A 21,673-nucleotide genomic window follows, 5' to 3' on the forward strand; every position below is an offset into this window, starting at 1 on the left:
TCCCCCACCCGGCTCCCCAGGCGCCGCGGCCGCGATTGGCCGCTCGGGCGCCCCCACCCCCCGGGCCCCGGCTCCAGCCGCCGCGCCATTGGCTGCGGGCCTCCGCCAGCCTTTACATAAGCCCGCGCGCGCTCGAGTGGAGTTGTATAAAGCGGGCGAGCGGCGTCGGGGCGGGAGGCTCGAGGCCAGCCCGGGACTGGGGCTGTGGGGACGGCGGCGGCGGCAGAGGCGGCGGCGAGCGCCCGCGGTCCGGCGCCCCCAGGCTGTGGGGCTACGCGAGTCCGAGGATGACTCTGCGAGCGGACCCCGGCGTGAGTACCCTGCCCGGCGCCCCCACCTCCCCTCTCTGGGCCGAGAAAGTTTCTCCCGCCCTCTGCGCCCCTCCCGCAGCGGCAGAGGGGCTACCACCCCGGGGAGACGGGGACCCTGAAGGCGGCAGCGGCTTTGCGCCCAACTTGCCAAGAGGCGCCGGGCTAGAGCCTGCGCCGCGATTGGGGGGCGAGGCGGGCGCGGGGCTGGAGATGACAGGGAGGTAGGAGCAGAGGTGTTGGGGCGACAGCTCACAGCTGATGGGGAAGGTGTGGGGGGCGCGCTGGAGGTCAGCTGTTTGGAAAGGGGGCGCCATCGCTGGGAGGGGGCGGAGCAGGTGAGGAGGAATTGGAAGGGTATCTTGGAGTCACCCAGCCAGGCCAGCTCAGCGAGCCGGGGTGGCTACTGGCTTCTTCGGCCGGCCAGGTGCCTGCGCCCAAGCTTGAGGGAAAGCCTCGGGGGGCTGGCCCTTCTTCCCCCGGGAAGCTGAGCTTCCGGGCGCAGCGCTGGGTGTCGGAGAGCTCTGGAGCCAGACCCGCGCGCAGCGTAGCTGCCTGCCGCTTTTGCTGGACCGAGGTGTGGTCTAGCTTTCAGCCTGCTGTTGGTGAGCCACGCTTCAGACGTTGCAGAGGAATCGGGGATCCCCCTCGATCCCCAGGGGGGCACATGGAGGCTTCAGTGGGGCAGTAGGCCAGGCTTGTGGGCATGCCCAGCAATGCAGTGCGCTTTCTTCGCAGTACAGTAGTTGGGAACCCTCATTAGCCCCGCTTCTGCAGGAACCAACTCAAGAACCCAAAGTCATCCCAACCTGGATGGGAGCCTCCTCATGTGGCCAGTGTAGTTCTGGGTCTGGGAGGGGACTCCCTACCCTCCAGGAATGACTAATGATTATTCCAAGGAAGCGGGGCGCCTGTGCGTCCCAGGAGATAAGCTTTGGCTTTCCAGGCAGGACACATTGGTGAGCTGCACTTGAGGTGTCTTCTGGGAGGAGTGCTGAACTTCTCAAGCAAGGCTGGGCAGAGGGGAAAGGAAGAGGGTCCCAGGAGGAGGAGAGAACTCATAGTGGCCTCAAGAGTTGGGGGAGAATTCATGAGGGAAGAGAAAAGCTGAGAAATGCTAGATTCTGGTGAGTTGGGCTTGGAGACACCCAAGGCTGAGTTGGAGCTAATTCAAAGTTGCACTATCTCAGTCTGAGCCACGGGGAGGAGAAGTGGAGACATGGCGATTGTTCCAATATGGCAGTTCAGGATGCATTTTCTCCCCCTTGAACTTGATTAAGAACATCCTTCTGGCATCTAATCCAAAAGGCAATGTAAGAGGTTCTTAAATTGGAGCCTAGGATCTTGATGCTGGCATAGCGGGTCACAAGTAGACTATTTTGGTTTCTAGTTGGTGTACTGATGATGGACAGTGGAGTGGTGGTTGCCTCTTCAGATGAGGCTGTGTCCCTCACCTGAAAAGGTATGGAGGGAGCCCAGACCTGAACATGGTTCAGTGTGTTGAACTGTAAGGGTAAATACATTGGCCTGGAAACCTTTCGTTAGGCAGCCACTCTGTACCTGCCACCCCCCAAACCAGCTCCATATCCTTTCTGGGTGCAATCAACATTTTTCTGGTGCATTTCCCAAGACCTCTCTTCTGGGAATTCGTGCAGCGAAATACCTGCTTGTTGCTCTTTCTTTCCTTTTCTCTGTCTGGACTGCACCTGGTGTTCTGAACCCAGAGTATGTAATCCTTGACACCTTGGTATTTTAGTTGAGAAGTTCTATTGCTGCGAGGGAGAGAGTTTGCACGTGTGGACCAATGACATGTGTAATTCTAGAGGATGAAATATAAAACTCATAGAGAAGATTCTATGGACCAGGAAAGCAGCGCTATGGAACATCTATGGCAGCAGCCTCCTGGTCTCAATTTTTCTTGCTGGCTGTGGAGGTGGTGGAAAGCTGAAAGGTGGAGCAGGGTCTCTGGTGTCCAGTAGGGGGCGTCAAAGGCACTCAACTCAGGACCACTGACTTTCTCACTTCTTGCCCTTCACTGGCCATAGCAACTTTATGCTTTAAACAAACTCTAGGCCGACTCCTAGTTGTCACCTTCATGAAGGGAGGAAGTCCTTCTACCATATGTTTCCTGGATTTCGGGTGCTCTTGTGACCTCAAGTACAGTGGGACAGATGCAAGCATAAGCTTCCAAGGAAACAGCTGCTACAGAGCCCTGAGGTCACCCCTTTGTGCTTTATGCTGCGTGTTCTCTGAACTCATTAAGGGCTCATAGAGTCTAAAAACATTACAGCTAGAAGAGAGGAGCCTTGCAGAGCATCTCACCGAATCACACACTCTAACACACACAGTTTACAGATGAGGGCACTGAGGCCTCAGAAAGGCAAATCTCTCTCTCAAGTGACAGCGTTATCTGTGTAAGACCCCCAGTTCTCTGTTCAGAGCTCTTTCTGAGTCGGGGCGTGCTTCCTCTTTTCTATGGAGGCAGATGTGTGTTCTCTGCACAGTTGCTGCTGTTCTGTGCTTTAGAGTCGGAACTGACTCATAGCCGACCCTCCAGTGGACTTTCAGAGGCAGTAAGTTGCATAAGAGGAAATTGCCCATCTTTTCCCCACAGAACAGCTGGGTTGGATTTGAACTACCTGACTTTGGCTTGACAGCACAACTCCTTACCCACTAGGTACTCGTAAACTGCTGACTGATCAGATTTTGACCAATTAATAAATTTAGTTAATTAGAATACATTTCCTTTGATTCAGTCATCCAGAGCAAGGAGCCGATGAAGTTCTTGTAACATACTTACACAGGTCATAGACATTTCTAGTTATTCTCCACTAACGTGTCCCATTATTCTAACTGTTGGTCTAGCCAAAAGCGTGATTCTAAGAAGAGGCTGGGGGAAAGTGATTCCTCTTTTTTGGGCCACGCACTCAGGAATCAGAAGTTCTTAAACCGTGCTCGTGCTCCTCCTGAGCTCAGGCCTGGAGCTCTTGTCTCTCTAAGGTGTGCTGAGCTGAGCTGTCTCCTTCCATCACTGCCCCGGAACTGCCCTGACTCAGATCCTGGGTGAAACAGAGAGTATTTGCCCATTTATCCCCTCCTTGCTGCCTCCAGCTCAAGGTCAGCATATTAGGATGCTCTATTTTTGCAAAAATCCTTGTATTAGGGCTTCTTGAGTGACCCTGGAAGATACTCTCGTCTTTATTATCCTTTCTTTGGTTCTGCAAATCTGGCTGTTGACATCCAAGCTGGGTCCTGGAAAGGAGGTTGCTGTGTAGAATGTATCCCTTACCCTCTGTTCCTCACCTCATGTGGCTCCTTTGCACACCGCATGAAGCTCTTTTGGGTTTTCCTTGGAGCCTCGTCTGGCCCACCCTCTTGAGACACCCACGAGCTGCCAAGCCAGAATTCTGAGAGGCAGAATCCTCTGGGTCCCTATAGCTCACCCAAGGGATGCTTGTTGCCAAGGGAGGATGCTTGAGTTCCCTTATCTCCGTCAGGCTGACAGATGAGTTGGATCTTCATCTTCTGGGGAAGAGGTTCAAAAACCTGTGAACTCACCTTAGGAGGAGAGTAATGCAGACCATCCAAAAGCAGGAGCCCCCTTCTTTAGAGTTCTAGGAGACAGTGTCTGAGATCCTCACCAGTCCCTAGCTTTAGCAAATGAAAAGTACCTCTGTTGCCAAGGCTGAGTCTATCTCTGGATAAGACCAGAACAAAACAATGCCACAGAATACATACAGGACTGCTGGGTTTCGTTTGGATGTGGGAAGGCGCAGCAATCTTGAGATGTGGAATTAGGCACTGGGGAATCAAGATGACTTCCTCTTCATGTTGGCCCTGCCAGGTGTTTGGCCCTTACCCCCCTCTCGCTGGAAAGACCGCTCATTCTCGTGACAAGGACACAAGGTTAAAATCAAGCTCCCCTGCCTGTTGGCTTAGGGACCCTGGGCTTCATCTCTGCATGCTTCAGCTTCTGCCCCTGCTAACTAGTGGTGCTGGCAATCCTTGATGGGGTAGCGTGGTGGAGATCTGGGAAGACTCTATAGCGTGTCTCGTAAGATGTAGAGGTCTTCAACTGAAAGAGGTTATTAATCCTGGCCCATAAGGAACCAGGCAGGGTCTGCCTTTTCTTAGACAAGACGGAGTGTCCACGTTGGCACGTCAAGCTCTGTTCATGGCAACATCTGGGCCGATGGACAAAACCTTCTTGGCAGGGCTCCCCGTTTGCCTTCTTCCCTCCCCCACCTCAGGGTTTTCATTTTGGGGTTCTGCCATGCCTAGGGAAAAGAAATTTTACAAGTCCCAGGATAATTCTGAACGTGATGGAAGGCCCTGTGCTATTGATTCCTAAGAAAGGATCTTTCTGCTGGGAGAAGCCTTCCTCGGAGCCCAGTGATTTAAGAGTGCTGACAAATCCGTGCTCACCCAGCCTCCTGCAGGCTGCAGATACAAACGTCCAGGCCAGCCTGGGCTCTGCGAGGGATTTCTGGGGAACCTGGCTGGTTGCTTAGGGGACAGAAACCCGTGAACTCCTCTTAGGAGGAAGTAGGAAATCAATTGGTTCATTATCACGCCTAACCCACCCTGGGCCACTTAGAGCAGTTAGGAAATGAGAAGTCGAAAGGACTGGGAGGTTGTATTTGGAGAGCTTATAGAGAGCTGGGAGAAGTTAAGGAGAAGGAGGGACCAGGAGAACCTTTTTCCCCATGAACCACTTGGGATCTTAATTTTACTGAAGTCCTTGGCCATAGACTAGAGCGGTTCTTGACACATGGGATTCTTTTGGTCCCCCAGGGGACACTTGACAATCCCTGGAGATCTTTTTGAGCTCAGTGTCTAGAGACGACTAGGCTAAAACTCCTACTATCATCTTATGGATGGAAAACAGAGATGCTGTTAAGCCTACAGCGTACAGAACAGCCCTCCCTCAACTATAAATTATCTCGTCTAAAATGTCAGTTGTGCTGGGACCTAGGGCATCACAGTATAGAATCACTGTGTGTTAGAGGTGGGAGGGATGTGAGAGGGTCTCTTGGTCAACCCTCCCAGTCCACAGCTGAGGATGTTGGTCCACAAAGCAAACGAGTGGCAGAACTCAGACCTGCTGTCTCTTGAGATTGACTTACCCAGACTCCTTCAGCGTCGTGGTGAAGATTAAATGTGAGCTGTGAAAACAGAAAATTATGAAGACACTATTATTAATATTGCTATTATTAAGAATTGGGGAGTTTGGAAAGTTCTATTTCTGGCTTTGCCACTGACTCATTGTATAATATTGGGCGAATCATGCCCCCACCTCCATGCCTCTATGTGAATGTGTATGGAGGGGGTGGTCTTAACAAATGAAAGGTATGTCATAGTCATTATCTTTAGAGGATTAGCCCAGAGATTTGTCCTTCAAAAAACCTAAATACATTTTTTAAAAGGGGGAAATCTTCCTTGAAAGAAATCATGTTGACTTCGTAAGAAGCAAAGCATTTACTTCTTGGAACAATTCCAGTACCCTGGCCCTGCAAGTTGGTTCCAGCCCAGGAAATCTGATCAACATCCGGACGAGAAACTGATAGCTCTACAAATGACAAACGACTAGATTTGTCCCCACTCCCTGTGGGAAGGAGAGATGGCGACTTCTCCCCCATCCTTCCTTGCTCAGCCCTCTTGGCACAGACAAGTTCTACAAGGAACTTCAACGAGGAATAGGAAGGCGCGTCATTAATTAGTAAAACCTTGTTTACTTAACAGACATATTCTTAAAGATCTTTTCCGAGGGACGTTTTGACATATTACTTTAATTAGCCCTAGAAGAATCGTGAATGCAGAGAGTGTAAAATGACCCTTCCTCTTGTTTCCAGTTACTCTTATCTTTGTCTGCAAGCGACAAGTACAGTGACAAGGTCACCAGAATTGCCGTGGAGTCAGGGAGTGTTCCGTTGACTGCAAGTGGGACTGTGGAGACTTGTCCCTCTCATGGCTTCCATCTGCCTGGAAGGAGCTGAATCACTAGGAAGTTTCGCCATCAGCCTGTCAGCTGTGCTTTAATGGGTATCTAGCCTAAAGAACTCACAAAATCGTGCAAATCCTGCCATGGCTTTTTGTAGGTGTCGTCAAGTCTGACTCATGGCGACCCTATGAACAGCAGATCTGACCCCAGTCCTATCCTCACAATCTCTGACATCCTCGAATCCCATGGCTGTAGTCACTGTGCCTGTCAGTCCATCTGGTTGAGGATCTTCCTCTCTTTCGCCATCCCTCCACCTTCCAAGCCTGATATCCCTCTTCAAGGAATGGCCTCTCCTAGCAATATGCCTAAAGTATGGGAGGTGGAGCTTTTCCACCTTTGCCTCCAAGGAGCACTCTGGCTGCACGTTCTCCAAGGCATCTCTGTTCTTTTGGCAGTCCTATCGGATAGGGAATATTCAGTACTCTTCTCCAGTACCTCAATTCAAGGCATCAGTTCTTCTTCTGTCATCCTTATTCATTGTCCAGCCCTCTGGGGACCCTGAGTGTCCTCTGTGTGATGAACAGAGATGCTTTTGTAGAGTTGATGGGAACAGCCTTCCTGTTCAGTCTCAGTTGATGCTATTTAGGAGTCCTTGGGTCATGCATATGATTAAACTCTCAGCCTCTAATGAAAAGGTTGGTGGTTCAGATCCATCCAGAGATACCTAGAAAGAAAATCCTTGGCAATTTACTTCAAAAGATCACAGCCATTGGAAACTGTCCTATTCTATACGCATAGGGTCTTCATGAGTTGCCATTGACTTGCTGGCAGCTTGTTTGGTATTTTTGGTTGATAATGTTCAAATGAGACCCATTCCTTTTGGGTCCTTCTGGTGCTTGGGATTGAAAGGTGAGAGGTCATTTGAAGGGCCTCTCACTTTGCATCGTCCCCTGGACTGAGGGGACACAGATCACTAGATTCTTATCTTTGGTCTTCCAGACACTTCTTGTGTGTACTGAGACAGGCTGCGGAGATATTGGAGGCCTCTGTTTCCAACAGGCCTGAGTGTCAACAGTCTAAGGAATACAGTATTCCTCTCCACCCTTGTCCCTAAGAACGGACGCTTTCTGGGAAAAAAACCATGTGCTTTTCATCTGAGAAGTTATTCCAGAGAACCTTTAGTGGGTAGTGAAATAGAGTCCCCATGACAGAGAAACCCTGCCTTGTAAGCGGTATGGGAGGAGGTACTGCGTCTTTTCTTTTCAACCATATATTCTGAGTATTGCACAGTGCTTGCTCAGTGAGAGAACAGATGATTGCGTGAATGCAGGTGGCATTCTGGGGCGGAGGCAGCACTTGGTATTAAGATGTATCTCCAGGAGTCCCAGTGCAACTTGTCTTGATTTCTTGACTGCTGGTATCATGGTTGTTGATTGTGGGTCCACTAAGATGAAATAATTGACAAATTTAGTCATTTTCCCATCTATGTTGCCTGGTGGTCTGGTGGTGAAGATGATGAGTTACTTTGGAAAAATCTGCCAAAGACCTTGCCAGAGTACTAAAGAGCAGTGGTGTCAGTTTAAAGACTAAGGTGCATGCCTTATCCAACCCATGGTCTTGCTATGCATCTGAAAGTTGGACAGTTACTAAGGATGACAGAAGAAGAATCAATGCCTCTGAGTTGTGGTGCTGGAGAAGAGTATTGAATATCCCACGGGCTACCACAGCAGCAGATAGATTTGTCTTGGAGAAATTGAAACCAGCGTGCTCCTTGGAGCAAGGATGGTGAAACTCTGTCTCACACACTTTGGGTATATTGTAAGGAGAGGCTAGTACTTAGAGAAGGACAGCATCCTTGGAAAGGTAGAGGCATAGAGTAAGCGAGGTTGACCCTTTTCTTCTTGCTTCTTCTCAGAACTGGCCCTTGGATGTACCAGGGCTGTGTAAACCTCCAAAGGTCCCCAGTGACCAAGCAAGTTTTGGGGATCGCAAGTCAGGTCATTCCATGAGATGATGGCCAATTCTGAGCCTTGAGCAAGGCTGAACCACCTTCTGGGTGCTCCTTCCTCCCCTCTCCTTCCCTCCCACCAGCTGCAGGTTTACCTTCCTTAAGCTGATCAAATAGATGAAGATTTGTATTTCCACCCAAGATGAACTAGAGAATGAATCACTGCTTCGTAAGAAAGATTCCCAGGAGGATGTTTTTAAATAGCAAGGTCCACTAATGCATTTAAAATGATTTATGAGAGGGGTGGGGTGGGAAATCTGATCCATAAATCTGAGCCATAGACTCAGGAAAAAAACTTTGGAGGTCATCCAGTATCCCTACCCTACGCCACTCTAGAAGTTTGAATCTCCTGTGATATACAACCCCCTGCACACCACTGTCCAAGCAAGTGTCTAAAATGCAAGTGATCATGTCTCTGTCCGACTTCAAAACCTCCCCCACAGTGCAACTCCAGGCTCCTTATTTCACCACAGCTTCTGGAGGCCCTGGCCACTGCTTCCACACAAGACTCACTCTCCAGCCTTGTCGGTTCGCCTCCTCTCTCCCTGCACTGCAGGTACCGGACCATGCGCTCCAGCAGCAACAGTTGCCACCCCCCTCCCCAGCAGTTCCACGTCTGTGCCTTTGATCTATAGATCACCACCTGGAGTACCACTCCTATTGGCATGGCTACAATTGGAAGCCCAGCCACCTCCTGAGAGCTTTCTCTGCCCACTGCTCCTCCCCACTTCAGTAGACAATCCCCCTGTCCCCCACAATCTGCCTGGACTGTGTACATGTAGCATTCCAACCTTATCTTGCTCTCATGTATCCCATTCCTGGAAGACTGGAAGCTCCTTGAGGGCAGGCACCATGCCTTGTTCATCATGTCTAACCTGGCCTGTGAGCATCCACTCAGTGTTCAAGGAATAAGTGTGTATATTAAGGTATGCTGAGGGGTTCTTTATTTTGGAAAGCAGCATTTAAGGCATCAAAGAACACCATCAGGGTCCCTAGACAAATTAGTATTAGAAGCAAGTCTATTCTTCAAAGTCATATAGTTCACTGCATTCCATTCAACACTTGGCAACTACTTCTGGGAGGGGAGCGCCTTCTGAGGTGTTCTATTTCACTTGGCAAACATTTGTTATTAGCAATGATGGCATTGTTGTTGTTGCCATCACCTCCCCTTTATGGGTTTTGTATGTGTGCCGTGCCCAGCGCTTAACACCCATGGCCACCTCTCATGCTCACAGCGAGCTGGTCGGTGCTGCTCCCCATTTTACAGAACAGGAAGCCTGAGCAGTTAATAATACTTACCAAGGACTTGCTGTGCCTTGTGCACCAAGCTAGCAGGTTCCCTGTATCCTCTCACCTTCAGAACCACCCTTTCACTAGCTCCCTGGTTTCTCTGGCACCTCGTTGCCTGGATCCCCTGAATTTTTGTCTGGAGCAGGACCACGCGTCTTCTCTGCAGAGGACGAGCAAGCTACAGCCAAGGACTCGAACGCTGTCCAGCTAGTGGGAAGGAGGAGGAAGCCTTATGTTTCTCGGTTAGTGCTGGGGCTTAGACCATAGGATCTGGCAGCTTGTGGGGAGCAGAGAGGGGAGGCCAGTGTGGAAGATCTGGAGTTTGTCCAGAGCACCAGGACAGGGACCACGGTGCAAAAATACAGATGACAGAGGTCAGGGACTGTCCATTTTGTGCTAAGCATTTCTCTCAGTTCTAGAACAGACATAAGTTAGGTACATAAGAAATAGTGCTTGAAATACTGCCTGACATAGGGTAGGTACATAAGAAATACTGCTTGAATGAATGAATGCATGAATGAATGAATGACAGTCTCCAGTATTCTCTCCCTAACCCAGATGAGAACTAGTAACAGTGACCTGTAACAATGTGTCAGGCAGTATTCTAACCCTTCACACAGATGAGCTCATTGAATCCTCCTGACAACCTGTGAAGCTTGGGTCTTAGCTGCTGTCATGTCAGCCCTCAACTCACCTGCAGAGAGAAATGCTGTCTGGCCCTGTACCATCCTTACGATTGGCTGTAGGTTGGGCCATTGGGATCCATAGATTTTCATTGGCTAGTTTTTGGGTGAGGGAGGTGCTTCTATTATCCCTACTTCAGAGATGGAGAAACTAAGGTTCAGAGAGTTTGAGAAACTTGTTCAAGGACGCACAGCTCATGCATAGCAGAACCAGGATGTCCCTTTCAAAAAACTAGCTTCAGAATTGGTGTTCTTAGACCCTGTGCCAACCAGCATTCCTCAGTAATGCCAGGCTTATGTTACAGTACATAGAAGGAGCAACAGCTGTGCCTGGGAAGCAGGGGAAGGCCGAAGGGAAGATGCAGTGGTGAGCTGGCTTGAAACAAGTTACAGAACATTGCAAGCAGAGGGGACCCCTGTGTGGACTTTATGAGCCATGCCATTCTAGCCTTCTCAGCCCATCTGCATGGCGGGAGAACGGGATGAGGGCAAGAAAGATGGTGGGAAGAGGTGTGGGCTTCGCAAGTAATGCTGGGAGTAGTGTTCCAGCTGGAACTGGCAGCACAGTGGGGTGGAGGTGGCCCCGAAAGAGCTGGGCAGGAAGCAGGAAGCCAACGAGAAGGCCGGTATCATGGCCAAGACAGTGGGAGATTGCTAAAGGCTGTCCTTCATTCACGAAGTCATTCAAGCAGTGTTCCTCATGTACCAACTCTGTGCCAGGTTCTGGAACTGAGAGAGTCGCTTAGAACAAAGCAGACAGTCCCTGACTGCTGTCATCTGTGTTTCTTCGCCTGACTCAGGTGAGCAGCTCCCAGGGCTTGCTGCCTGCCACTCTGCACTGCGGACCTCTCCCAACTCTATAGAAGCAGAGCTGAGCTCCCTTCTTAGATCAAGTTCATAGGGCAAAGGGCCTCCTATGCAGAGGTCAATCCCAAGGAGAGGGCCAAGGAAGGGCCCTCTAACAAACCACATGGCAAAGGATGGGTGAAGGAAGATGGGAGTCTGGGACTAATACTCTAGTTCATGGTTTCTCAGTTTTGACACTGGTGACTTTTGGCCCTGGGAAGGGGGCATTTACCCTGTGCATTATGGGGTGTTTAGCAGTATTCCTCACCTCTGCTACTAGATGCCAGTCTCACTCTTCTCCCCAGTTGTGAAAACTAGTCTCCAGCACTACCAAATGTTCCCTGAGGAGAGAAATTGCCCCCAATCAAGAACCACCGCTGTTGTCTACTTCCATGTCCCAATCAGCCGCTGAGGACAGTGCCCCCGGACCTTTGACACCTGGAGAACTGAGGGGTCCTGAAATTAAAAAAAAAAAAAAAAAAAAGAACCACTGCTGTGGTCTAATGGATGGTCCTTGTGATGGAAACACGAGGTAGTATGAGTGGAGCGGAGCTTCAAGTAGAAGGTTCTAGAAGGCAGGTATGACTGAAAGCTGAGTCCCCTGGCCTTTGCAGGTGTCTGTCTTCTTTCAGTTGCTCTCTTCTTCCAGCCTCTGGGGCCCAGCTAAATACTTAGCATCCTCCAAAGCTCAGCTAAAGCCCCTTCTAGTAAACATTCTCCACCTCCAGACCTCTTTTGAGCTTCACCCCACCCTCCACTGCGCCCCTCACCCTATAGTGCCAGTGTTGGTGAAGGTCCGCATGGCCTGCAGCAGGCAGCACACCTCCTAGCACCTAGCACGATTCCCGGCTGGTGGTGGGTCTGCAGGAAGTGGTGCCGCAGGTGAGTGTTCCAGGCCAGCTTTGGTTAGCTCTTCCCCAGTGTTGCTTTAGTGCCAGGAGCTCTTTTGTGGGTTTCTGTGTAGATCCGGCAGCCCAGCCCTTGCAGGGCAGCGTTCCCACAGCTGCTTCTCTCAGGCTTCTGTTCTCCTGCGAGGGTCTGGAGAGGGCTGCTGCTCCCAGCTGGCTCCCACCATCTGAAGCATTTGAGGCTCTTGCCTTTGCAAGTGCTTGGGGCAGTGTCCTTGGCTCTTTTGGTAATTAACGGAGAACTTTGTGCCCTGAAAATTGCCATGGAAGCTTCTCCCCACAGCTGTCTGACCCCACGTTGGGCAAATCCAGGTTGCTTGGTTACCAGTTTTCAGACCCAATTCAGGAAAGTCCTGAGGCCACAGCAAACTGAGTTTGGCGGCATGTGACCCACAGCCAGTGTCTAAAGACTAACTAACCTTCATGCTAGTCCACGTGGAAGGAAGGGAAACCATCGCAGCCTCCTACCTGGCCTGGTGAGGGGCAGTCTCTGCAGCTGTTTAACCCTTGCAACCTCAGTCATATTGTCCTCATGTTAATATAGATAAGGACGCTAAGAGCCTACAGGGTTAAGGGGCATGTCCCAGGTCACCGGCTAGGACAAAGTTGAGATCCAAATCCAGGTCCCTGATGCCAGACATTGGGTTTTCATTTCGTTGCAGGTTATTTTTTGTTTGTTTATTTGTTCCTTCCTTTCTTCTCTCTTTTTTCCTGCTGAGAACTGTTTAAAAAGTTTGCTTATAGAGCATTTTTAAGAATTTACTAATACAAAGCAGTTCTTTTACTGTCTGAAACACAAGCGCTGCCACCTCTCACCCTTGTTGAAACCCTTCTTTGATTCATTTTTTTTTTTTTTGCAACTGTAGCTCACTTTCCTTGTTAAGGGACCTGGGATTCCGGTCCTGTGCCCTTCTGCCCATGCCCACCTTTGATCGTTAGCCTCACTTTCCTCTGGGCTGTATGCTGAGCAAATGATGCAAGAAGCTGTGCTGTATAAAGAACAGGGCATCAGGGTTGGAAGAAGACTCATGGATGACCTGTGAAATGCAGATGATACAGTCTTGTTTGCTGAAAAGGAAAGGATTTGAAGCATTTATTCATGCAGATCAAAGACTGCAGCCCTCAGTATAGGTTACACCTCAATGTAAAGAAAGCAAAAATCCTTACAGCTGGATCAATAAACAGCACATTATAAACAGAGGAAAGATTGAAGTTGTCAAGGATTTCATTTTACCTGGATTTGCAGTCAACAACCATGGAAGCAGCAGGAAGGAAAGCAAATGATATCTTGCTCTGTGTAGATTTTCTGTAAAACACCCTTGAAGGTGTTAGAAGGACCAAGGTGCCTCTGACTCCAGCTGTGTTGTTTTCAATCTCTTCTTGTATATGCAAAATCTGAACAATAAGGAAAACTGAGGAAGAATTGATTCACCTGGATTATGGAGTTGGTGAAGAATATTGGCTTCACCATGGACTTCTGGAATGAATAAAGAAGTCTTAAAGTACAACCAGAATATTCCTTAGAAGCAAGGATGGCGAGACATCATTGTGTGTACTTTGGAAATACATCGGGAGGAACCAGTCTGTAGAAAAGACAGCATAGTAGGTCAGTGAAAAAGTCCCTCCGGGAGCTACAGTAATTGCCAACAGTGGACTCAAACAACAATGATGTGAGAATGGCAGAGGGCAGGGAAGTATTTTGTTCACTTGTGCATGGGGGTTGCTGTGAGTTGAAACTAACACCATTACACCTAATAACAACCACCTCTCGGATGCTCTGACCCTAAATAAACTGTTATTGAGCTTGTATAGGTGTTATACCTTCTTTGATTACCTGCCTGTTCCCTTTCCTGCTGGAAGATTTCTTTGAGGGCCAGGAACAGGTTTTATTGATTTATATATTCTTCTAACTACACCTGTTATATAGACTAGTACAAATTCCTCTGTGTAGTAGTGTCTAGTAGTCTAGTACCTGTGTGTACTACTAATAGTACTCTAGTACTAGATGCACTTGATAGAAAGGCATTCGGGAAAACAAAATTTTTTCAATTCTATTTTTAACTTCCCTACATGTTCTCCCAAAAGATTCAGATGTTCACTGTGGTGTGACAGGAGGCTTCCCAAGCCAGCCATGTACGGTTACGAGGTCACCCTGGATGCCTGCTGCCTTCAGATCCAGGCAGGATCAGCCTGTTTTACTTTCTTCCCCAAACTTTATATCTTTTCTTCTGTGACACTTTCTGGCCTGATAGATTTTCTTCATACACTTCAACAAGCTGGTGATGAATTTCAGTAGCAGAAACATCTACTTCAAATCAAACTGCAATTTGTATTCCCATCTGGAGACCAGGAGTCTGGGGCAATGGCTTTCAACCCAACTGTCCATTAAAATCATTTGGAAGCTCCTAAATATACATAGCACCCAGGCTCTACCCCAGACCAATTAAATCGGAATGTGAGGAGGATCCTGAGCAACAGTGTATTTCTAAAACTCTCTTAGGAATTTTTTTGAGCGGTTAGGGCTTAGAACCACTGGTCTAGAGCCTTGCTTAAAAGCCTTAAGACCCTTGTTTAAGCAGCCTTGACACCACCTGGGAGCTTGCTAGAAATACAGACTCCCAGGCCTTATCCCAGACCTACTGCACCAGAATCGGAATTTTAAATGTTTCCAGGAGATTCATAAGCACATTATAGGTTGAGATGTTTCGCTTTCGGAAACCAGTAATTTTTAACTAACTGTACGCAGGCAATAATAACGAATTACAAGCAGTTTCTGCTGATTCACATTGTCATTTGGATATATTCTTTCATTTATTCACCCAGCAAATTTTTATTGAGCCCCTACCAGGTAGCAAAAGAGGAAGACTCTGGATGAAATGGATTGACTCAGTGACTGGGAGTAGGTGTGTCAGAGACAATGATATTGGCTCAAGTTAGAGCAGGGTTCAGAGCTGTTTATACATAGGGTTGTTATGAGTTGCAAGTGACTCAACGGCACATAACAACAACAACAACAACAACAACTAGCTAGCATTATGGTTTCAAGGAACACATTGGCTTGTATCTCTAGCTCAGCCTGAAGCTTCCTGTCCCTACTCTATTCTCTCTGCCCTGCCTTTTTGTGATATCTGCCTCTTATGTCCTTGGCCTGACCCGCTCCAGTTCCAGCCTTTCTCTTCTTACTTCTTTGCAAAGATTAGAGTCAAACTTTCTCTTCGTCACTCTATCAGTTATGGTAATTTGACCTTGAGCTGAAGATGTCTTGTCCTTTGAGGGTGTAGTGCTAAACTGAGCCCCAAGACCCGAGGATTGCATAGCCCTCTGATCGATTTTAAAAGCCTGGTGACACAGGGGGTAAGCACTTGGCTCCTAGAAAAGTTGGCAGTTTGAACCCACCAGTAGCTTTTTAGGAAAGACCTAGCAGTCTGCTCCTATAGACATTACTTCCAAGAAAACCCTGTGGAGCAGTGGTCCTCTGTCACACGGAGCCTCTGCATCAGAGCCAGCCATACCTAACAACCACGGGATTGATGTCAGCCTCTTAGGTCTCGGGGAGGAGGTTGTTGAGCCCAGCTCACATGTTCACTCTGGTGTTCAGCCAGGTTCCATGACTCCAGGGCTGGGGCTAGCGCCATGCTACTCATTCAGCGCTGAGTTTAATGAACTTGTAGTGACAGTACGTGGAGGAGCTTGTTAGGAATATCGAATCCTGGACCCCACTTCTGGTCTTGTGATTCAGTGCTTCTTTTTTTTTATTAATTTTATTATTTTTCTGTGTGCACCATCAAATTGGATCTGACAGTACAGGAGGAGATTGTCCCTCCTCCAGCAGAGCAGCTGGTGGATTTGAACCGCTCACCTCTGGGATTGTAGTGCAGCTTCTTGCCACTAGGCCACCAGAGCTCGCCTCAATGCTTCATTTTAACAAGTCCCCAGGTAACCCACTCACACATTTGTTTGAGATGCACAGACATACTGGTAAGGAACAGTGTTTCTTAAACTTTGTAGCTTATTAGAATCACTTGAAGCTTTTAAAAATCCCATGCTCAGCCTGCATCCTGTACCAATTAAGCCAGAATATCTGAGATGAGACTCAGGCATCAGCATTGTTGTAAAGGTTGGCAGTACAAATCCACCTACTGGTATCATGGAAGAAAGGCCTGGTGATCTGCAGCCACGAGTGCTGCAGCCAGAAAAGCCCTGTGGAGAGGCTGTGCTCTGTAACACTGCTCTGCTCAGGGATCGCCATGAGTCTGAAGTAACTGGCAGGCTCTCGTGTAGCCAATGTAGGTCAAGTTTGAACAGCGTTTCTTTGTCAGCGTGCCCTCCAATGAAATCAAAGTGCACATTCTGCTTTCTTTGGTCCAGGGGGTGGGGAGCTTTACAATCTGCATGTCTTACAGATTCCCACACGGTGCTGACGCTCTCGTTCCCTTCCCCCTCCCCAGGGAAAAGCACCCACTAGGCTGCCTGTGCCAGCGGAATTCAGGATCCACACTGATGATGAGGTTGTTTTCTTCTCTGGCCTTGGCCTTGTGAGGGAACTGCTGTAGAACTCTGCTCAAGAGCTGTTTTGTTCAGAATGTGTTCAATAAGCTCAGCAAGGAAAACCATACAGGTCGGTGTGGAGTTTATAGAAGAAGCTGGGGGAAAATTGCTGAAGGTTTGCTTCTAAAAAAAATCCTTTAATCCATCATAGAATTTGAAAGCTGGAAAGGACCTTTAGAGATATACTTCCAATTCCTCATTTCAGAGACGAAAGCTGGGACCCAGCAAGGTTGTGACCAGTTCAAGGTCATCAGGCAATATAGAGGTCAGACCAATGGTGCAGGAGTTCTTTCTCGTTTCGCTTTAGGTTATTTATCCAGGAATGGGTAACAGAGAGGAGCTGCTACTTCCGTTTGGTTCCCTTAATTAAAAGTTCTACTTTTCAGGGGGAAAAGTAAAACTCAATGGGCTGCATCGTGGTCCTTGCCCCTCGTGGCCTTTATTAGAGAATTTCAACGAGACAGACACACATTACCCTAATAGATCCTGCCTCCCTGGTGGCAGTGACCCAAATAGCAGGCATGGAGCCTGGGAAGAACTAACTAGCTTCTAGAAGGCATATCCAGTGTCGCTTTTCTCTTCCATGCCCACTGCTGGTGTTGTAAGTTGATCACACCACACTCTTTCATCCGCTGCCAAGCAGTCGGCTTTGGTTCTCATTTGCTATCCCTGCAGTAGAGATGAGGTCTTGGAAGGGGCATCCTTTCTGACCTTAAGGTCCAGCGACTTTCACATCTACATTGCAGCCTATGACCCCAAGCAAAACAAAGCAGTCCCCTGCCATCAAGTGCCTCTGACTCACAGCGACCCTGTAGGACAGAGTAAAACTCCTCCCTGAGATTCCCAAGACTACAAGTCATTACAGAAGCTGCCTGCCTTCTCTTTCTCCTGCTGTGCAGCTGGGAAGTTTGAACTATTGACCTTTCACTTAGCAGCCTAATGCTCAACCCACAGCACCACCAGGGCTCCTCAAGCTTGCCTGAGCTGGTTGTTAAGTACTCCTCAGCTTCCCATTTCTCCCCAGCTGTTCATTCTCCAATTGTGAGTTCTTCTAACTTGCAGCCGGTCGTAGAGCTTAGTAAGTGAGGCATTTCCCGGTCAGTGATTCAGACCACCCAGGAGGATATACTGATTTGGATGTCTCAGGCGTTTGAAATGATCTGTCCTCACAGCCCAGCACCCAGCATGTGCCCCGTGAGTGTGCGACAAGCGCCTCCCTCCCAAAGATGGCTCTTCTGGTTTGTTTCTGCCCTGCACTTGGAGCCCTGCCTGTCTTTCCAACAAGGCATTAGAGAGACAGACTCTTGGCTCTCCTGATGGGGCTGAAGCTCTTTGGTTTGGTCTCCAGGTCCTTGAACTGGATCAGGCTCATTTGCTGGCAGGAAGGTCTATCTCCATGGGAGGACTCATTCTTCTTCTTTCTTGCTCTTCTCTTTGTTAAGGCATCAGCCTTCCTCTTGACTGCCAGGTGCAATTGGCAGAAAGAGATTTGCTGCCTTCTGAAGGCAGGAAGGCACTCCTTCTCAGGCAGCCCCTGTGGATTCCAGCAGAACCTCTAAAAGGACCCATGGCTTTCCAGTTCCAGGCGGGTGGGCGCAGCATCAGGGTGGTGTCATCTGTAGCACTCCGTCTTCTTGGCTCCCGCTGAGAGCAGCGAGAGGAGGCCTTCCACATCCTTGGCCATTCTCGTCTGTCTGCCTTGTGTGTGTGCCGCCAGCTTCCGTGGCCTCAGGCTGCTTGGCAACACCCTGAGTTATGTTAGAGATATAATAATGAATTATACAATGGATTATACATAATTAATTTATAATAAAACACGCACGCAACGGTTTAATTTCTCCAAGTGAATGATGCACTGCTCGCCAGATCTTGCTGGAATGCAGCCCCTAACTGCCTGCTTCCTGGTCTGGAGGTGGTGGCTGGCTGCCCTGGACAGGGATATTGGCTCAAGGAATGTGCCACGTCACAGCTTTCCCGCCAGGCTCCCTGTGGGGTGTGTTCCCACGGAAGGGCCATTCTGCCCTGTTTCCACTTGTGGTCACAGGCCTGGCTTCTCGTGGGGTCTGGCCCCCATCCCCGGACGGCTTGGAGACCTGCTAGCTGCTCTTCCCTCCCGGAGTATGGGAGGGGCTTCCTTTTTCTTAACATATAACGTGAAAAATACCTCAAGTCTGTTGTCACTTATTCTAGAGAATAAAATAGCATTTATGTGCAGGAACCTGGAAGAATGGTGTCTGGTCTCAGTGTATACATTTTTCAAGAAATCTTTGACTGTGGTCTTCTCCCTCGTAAAGTAGTACAAAGGCTAAGAATTCTCCCAAGTGTTCATTAAGTTGCTCTTCTGTAATAATAACAGTTTTCATTTACTGACCACCTACTATATGACAAACACTGAGCTAAGTTCTTTACTTCTATTATTATATATTTTTATTTGCTCATACAGTTGTTATGTGCTGTCGAGTCGCCTGAGACTCACAGCGGCCCTGTGTATAACAGCCCTAAACCCTGTTCTATCCTGTGCCAGCCTCACTTGTCTCCTACACACTTACTTCCACTACCCCAGTCACTGAATCGATCCATCTCATCGAAGGCCTTCCTCTCCTGTGCTGTCCCTCCACCCTCCCAAGCATGAGGTCCCTCTCCAAGGACTGGTCCCTACTTGCAACAAGCCCAAAGTATGTCAGATGAAGCTTCAGAAGCCTTGCCTCCAAGGAGCAGCCTAGTCTCACCCTCTCTAGGACAAACTTGTTTGTTCTCCTAGCAGTCCATGGTATATTCAATACTCTTCTCCAGCACCACAGCTCAAAGGCAGCACCATAGCTCAGAGGCGTCAATAATCCTTCTATCATCCCTAGCCATTGTCCAGCTTTTCAAGGCATAGCAAGTAATTGCAAAGGCCTGGCTCAGGAACACCTTAGTTTCCAGACTGACACTGTTGCTCTTCAGTATTTTGGTGGGGTCTCTGACAGGAGACTTTCCCAGTGCTATTCGTCTTTTTATTTCCTGGTAGCTGGTTCCAAGAGTGTTGATTGTAGAGCCAAGCAAACTGAAGCTGTTAATAATCTCAATCTCAGTAGCCTTACAAAATACTTATTTCCTTGATTGGCAACTGAAGACACTGACATTCAGAAACCGAGGTTCAGTACCTCTTTGGAGTGGCTAGAATTCTTGCCTAGGTCTGTCGAACTTCAGTACTCGTATGTTTATATTCCACCATTCTTTCACTAAACCACGAACTATGTTTTGAGTGTGTGTTATGTGCCAGGCACTGCTCTTGGCTTGGTGTATGTCGGGGAACCAAAAATAAACAAGAATTTTTACCCTCGTAGAGCCTATAGCCTAGCAGAGGGAAACAGCCAATCAATAGGAAGCATAATGGATGTGGAAGTTTTACAGTGTATTATAAGGTGACAGGTGCTAAGCAAAAGAAAATACAAAGCAAAGTAGAAGTGGTGGGGAGTGATGGTGTATGGGGTTGTGATTGTCAAAGGGTGGTTGGGGCAGACCTTCTGGGGAAGTGGCAGGCTAGGCCCCTGAGTGATGCAAAGATTTGCACTTGTCTGTAAATGGAGAAATCAGTGGTACAAATCCATCCAGTGACCCCACAGAAGGAAAGCCTGTAGACCCACATCCCTGAGATTACAGACACTGAAAACCCTGTGGAGCTCAGGTCTCCTGTAAAATAAATTGGTCCACATGAGTAGAAACTGACTCTGACAGTGGGCTTGGGTTTGGAATTACCAAGGACTCTGAAAAACAGAAGAAAAGCTGACCTGGATTAGATTTTTCTGGGTTGCTTTGGCTGTGGGGTTATAACATTTATAACTTTGGGTTTCAGATGTTGAGGATGTTACTGTTCGTTCTACTGTTGTGGCTTCTGCCCCCTGCTGAGGGATCCCAGAGGACCGAACCCATGTTCACTGCAGTCACCAACTCGGTTCTGCCCCCGGACTATGACAGCAACCCCACCCAGCTCAACTACGGCGTGGCAGTCACTGATGTGGACCATGATGGGGACTTTGAGATCGTTGTGGCAGGGTAAGTGCCCCCCACTCCCAATCTGGACCGCTGGGTTTGGTGCATATTTGATTTTTTTCTGGTTTTTGTTTGTTGGTTTGGTTTGTTTGTTTGTTTGTTTTTGTTGGTCCACATTTGTAATCCTGTAAAACAAGTACCTTCAAAATTCATGGACTTATGACCACACACATTTAGTTCTTATTCATAGGCTGTAACTTGCCTGGGCTCACCTGGGGTCTGGCCAACTCTGCCATTGGTTTTTGTTAGAGCAGCACGTTGGGGTGGAATTCAATTTGGAAGAAGGATGATTGACCCACAGGCTTTCCGGGGGGGGGGGAGGGAAAAAATCTGAATGCTGTGCCTCAAGGCACACTCTTCTTCATATTTAAGCCTGCTTAGTTATGTAAGTATTTCTTATGTAAGTATTACTTATTAAGGAATGCTATATAGGTATTACTTATTAAGTATTAGTTATGTAAGTATTACCGGTGGAGTGCTAGATTTTTTTCTCTTTTTCTCATGCTGTTGGGTCAGAACCAACTCATAGCTGACCCTTCGATTGGCTTCTGAAGCCTTAAAGGCCACTGGAGGAGCTTGCCCATCATTCTCCCAAGGAGCCACTGGGGAATCGAACTGACAGAGAGGTGCAGCTGTTGGGTTAGCAACACAGCTCCCTACAGACTACACCACCACAAGGGCTTTACGGGGGACAATCAGGGTAGAAGGGGATGCTCAATGCTGCATTTGCAATGCACTCTGGTGGCATAGTACATTATATGTTGTGCTCCTAAGCAAAGATCTGTGTTTTAAATCCACCAGCTGCTGGTGGCCTAGTGGGTAAGGAGCGAGCTGCACTGCCAACCCAAAAGCATGAGGTTCAAATCCACTAGCTGTTCTGTGAGAGAAAGATGGGAAGTCTCCTCCTGTGTGATTTACTGCCTCTGAAAACCCACTGGAGGGCCAGCTGTGAGTTGATTCCAATTCAACGGCTCACAACAACAACTGCTCCAAGGGAGAAAGGTGGATAGCTTCCTCCCATAAGGATTTAAAGCCTCAGAAATACAGTGGAGGGCTGTTGTGAGTGAGAATTAGCAGGATGCCAGGGGGTTGACTTAAGACTAGAA

The 21,673-nt window shown here is 48.5% G+C and overlaps 1 protein-coding gene across 1 annotated transcript in view; it reads left to right on the forward strand.

Annotated features, from left to right (window-relative positions):
- The first annotated feature begins 8 nt into the window (after nucleotides 1-8).
- The window catches only part of CRTAC1 (cartilage acidic protein 1), a 193,157-nt gene continuing 171,492 nt past the window's right edge, over nucleotides 9-21,673 (forward strand). The window contains exons 1-2 of the mRNA XM_006880047.1: nucleotides 9-311; nucleotides 20,371-20,570. Of these exons, the coding sequence (XP_006880109.1) occupies nucleotides 288-311; nucleotides 20,371-20,570 (224 nt within the window). The 5' untranslated portion in view covers nucleotides 9-287. The remainder of the gene's footprint in view (nucleotides 312-20,370; nucleotides 20,571-21,673) is intronic.

The sequence above is a fragment of the Elephantulus edwardii genome, unplaced genomic scaffold, assembly GCF_000299155.1.
Source record: "Elephantulus edwardii isolate Elephantulus edwardi_28Jun2011 unplaced genomic scaffold, EleEdw1.0 scaffold00006, whole genome shotgun sequence".
Taxonomy (NCBI): domain Eukaryota; kingdom Metazoa; phylum Chordata; class Mammalia; order Macroscelidea; family Macroscelididae; genus Elephantulus; species Elephantulus edwardii.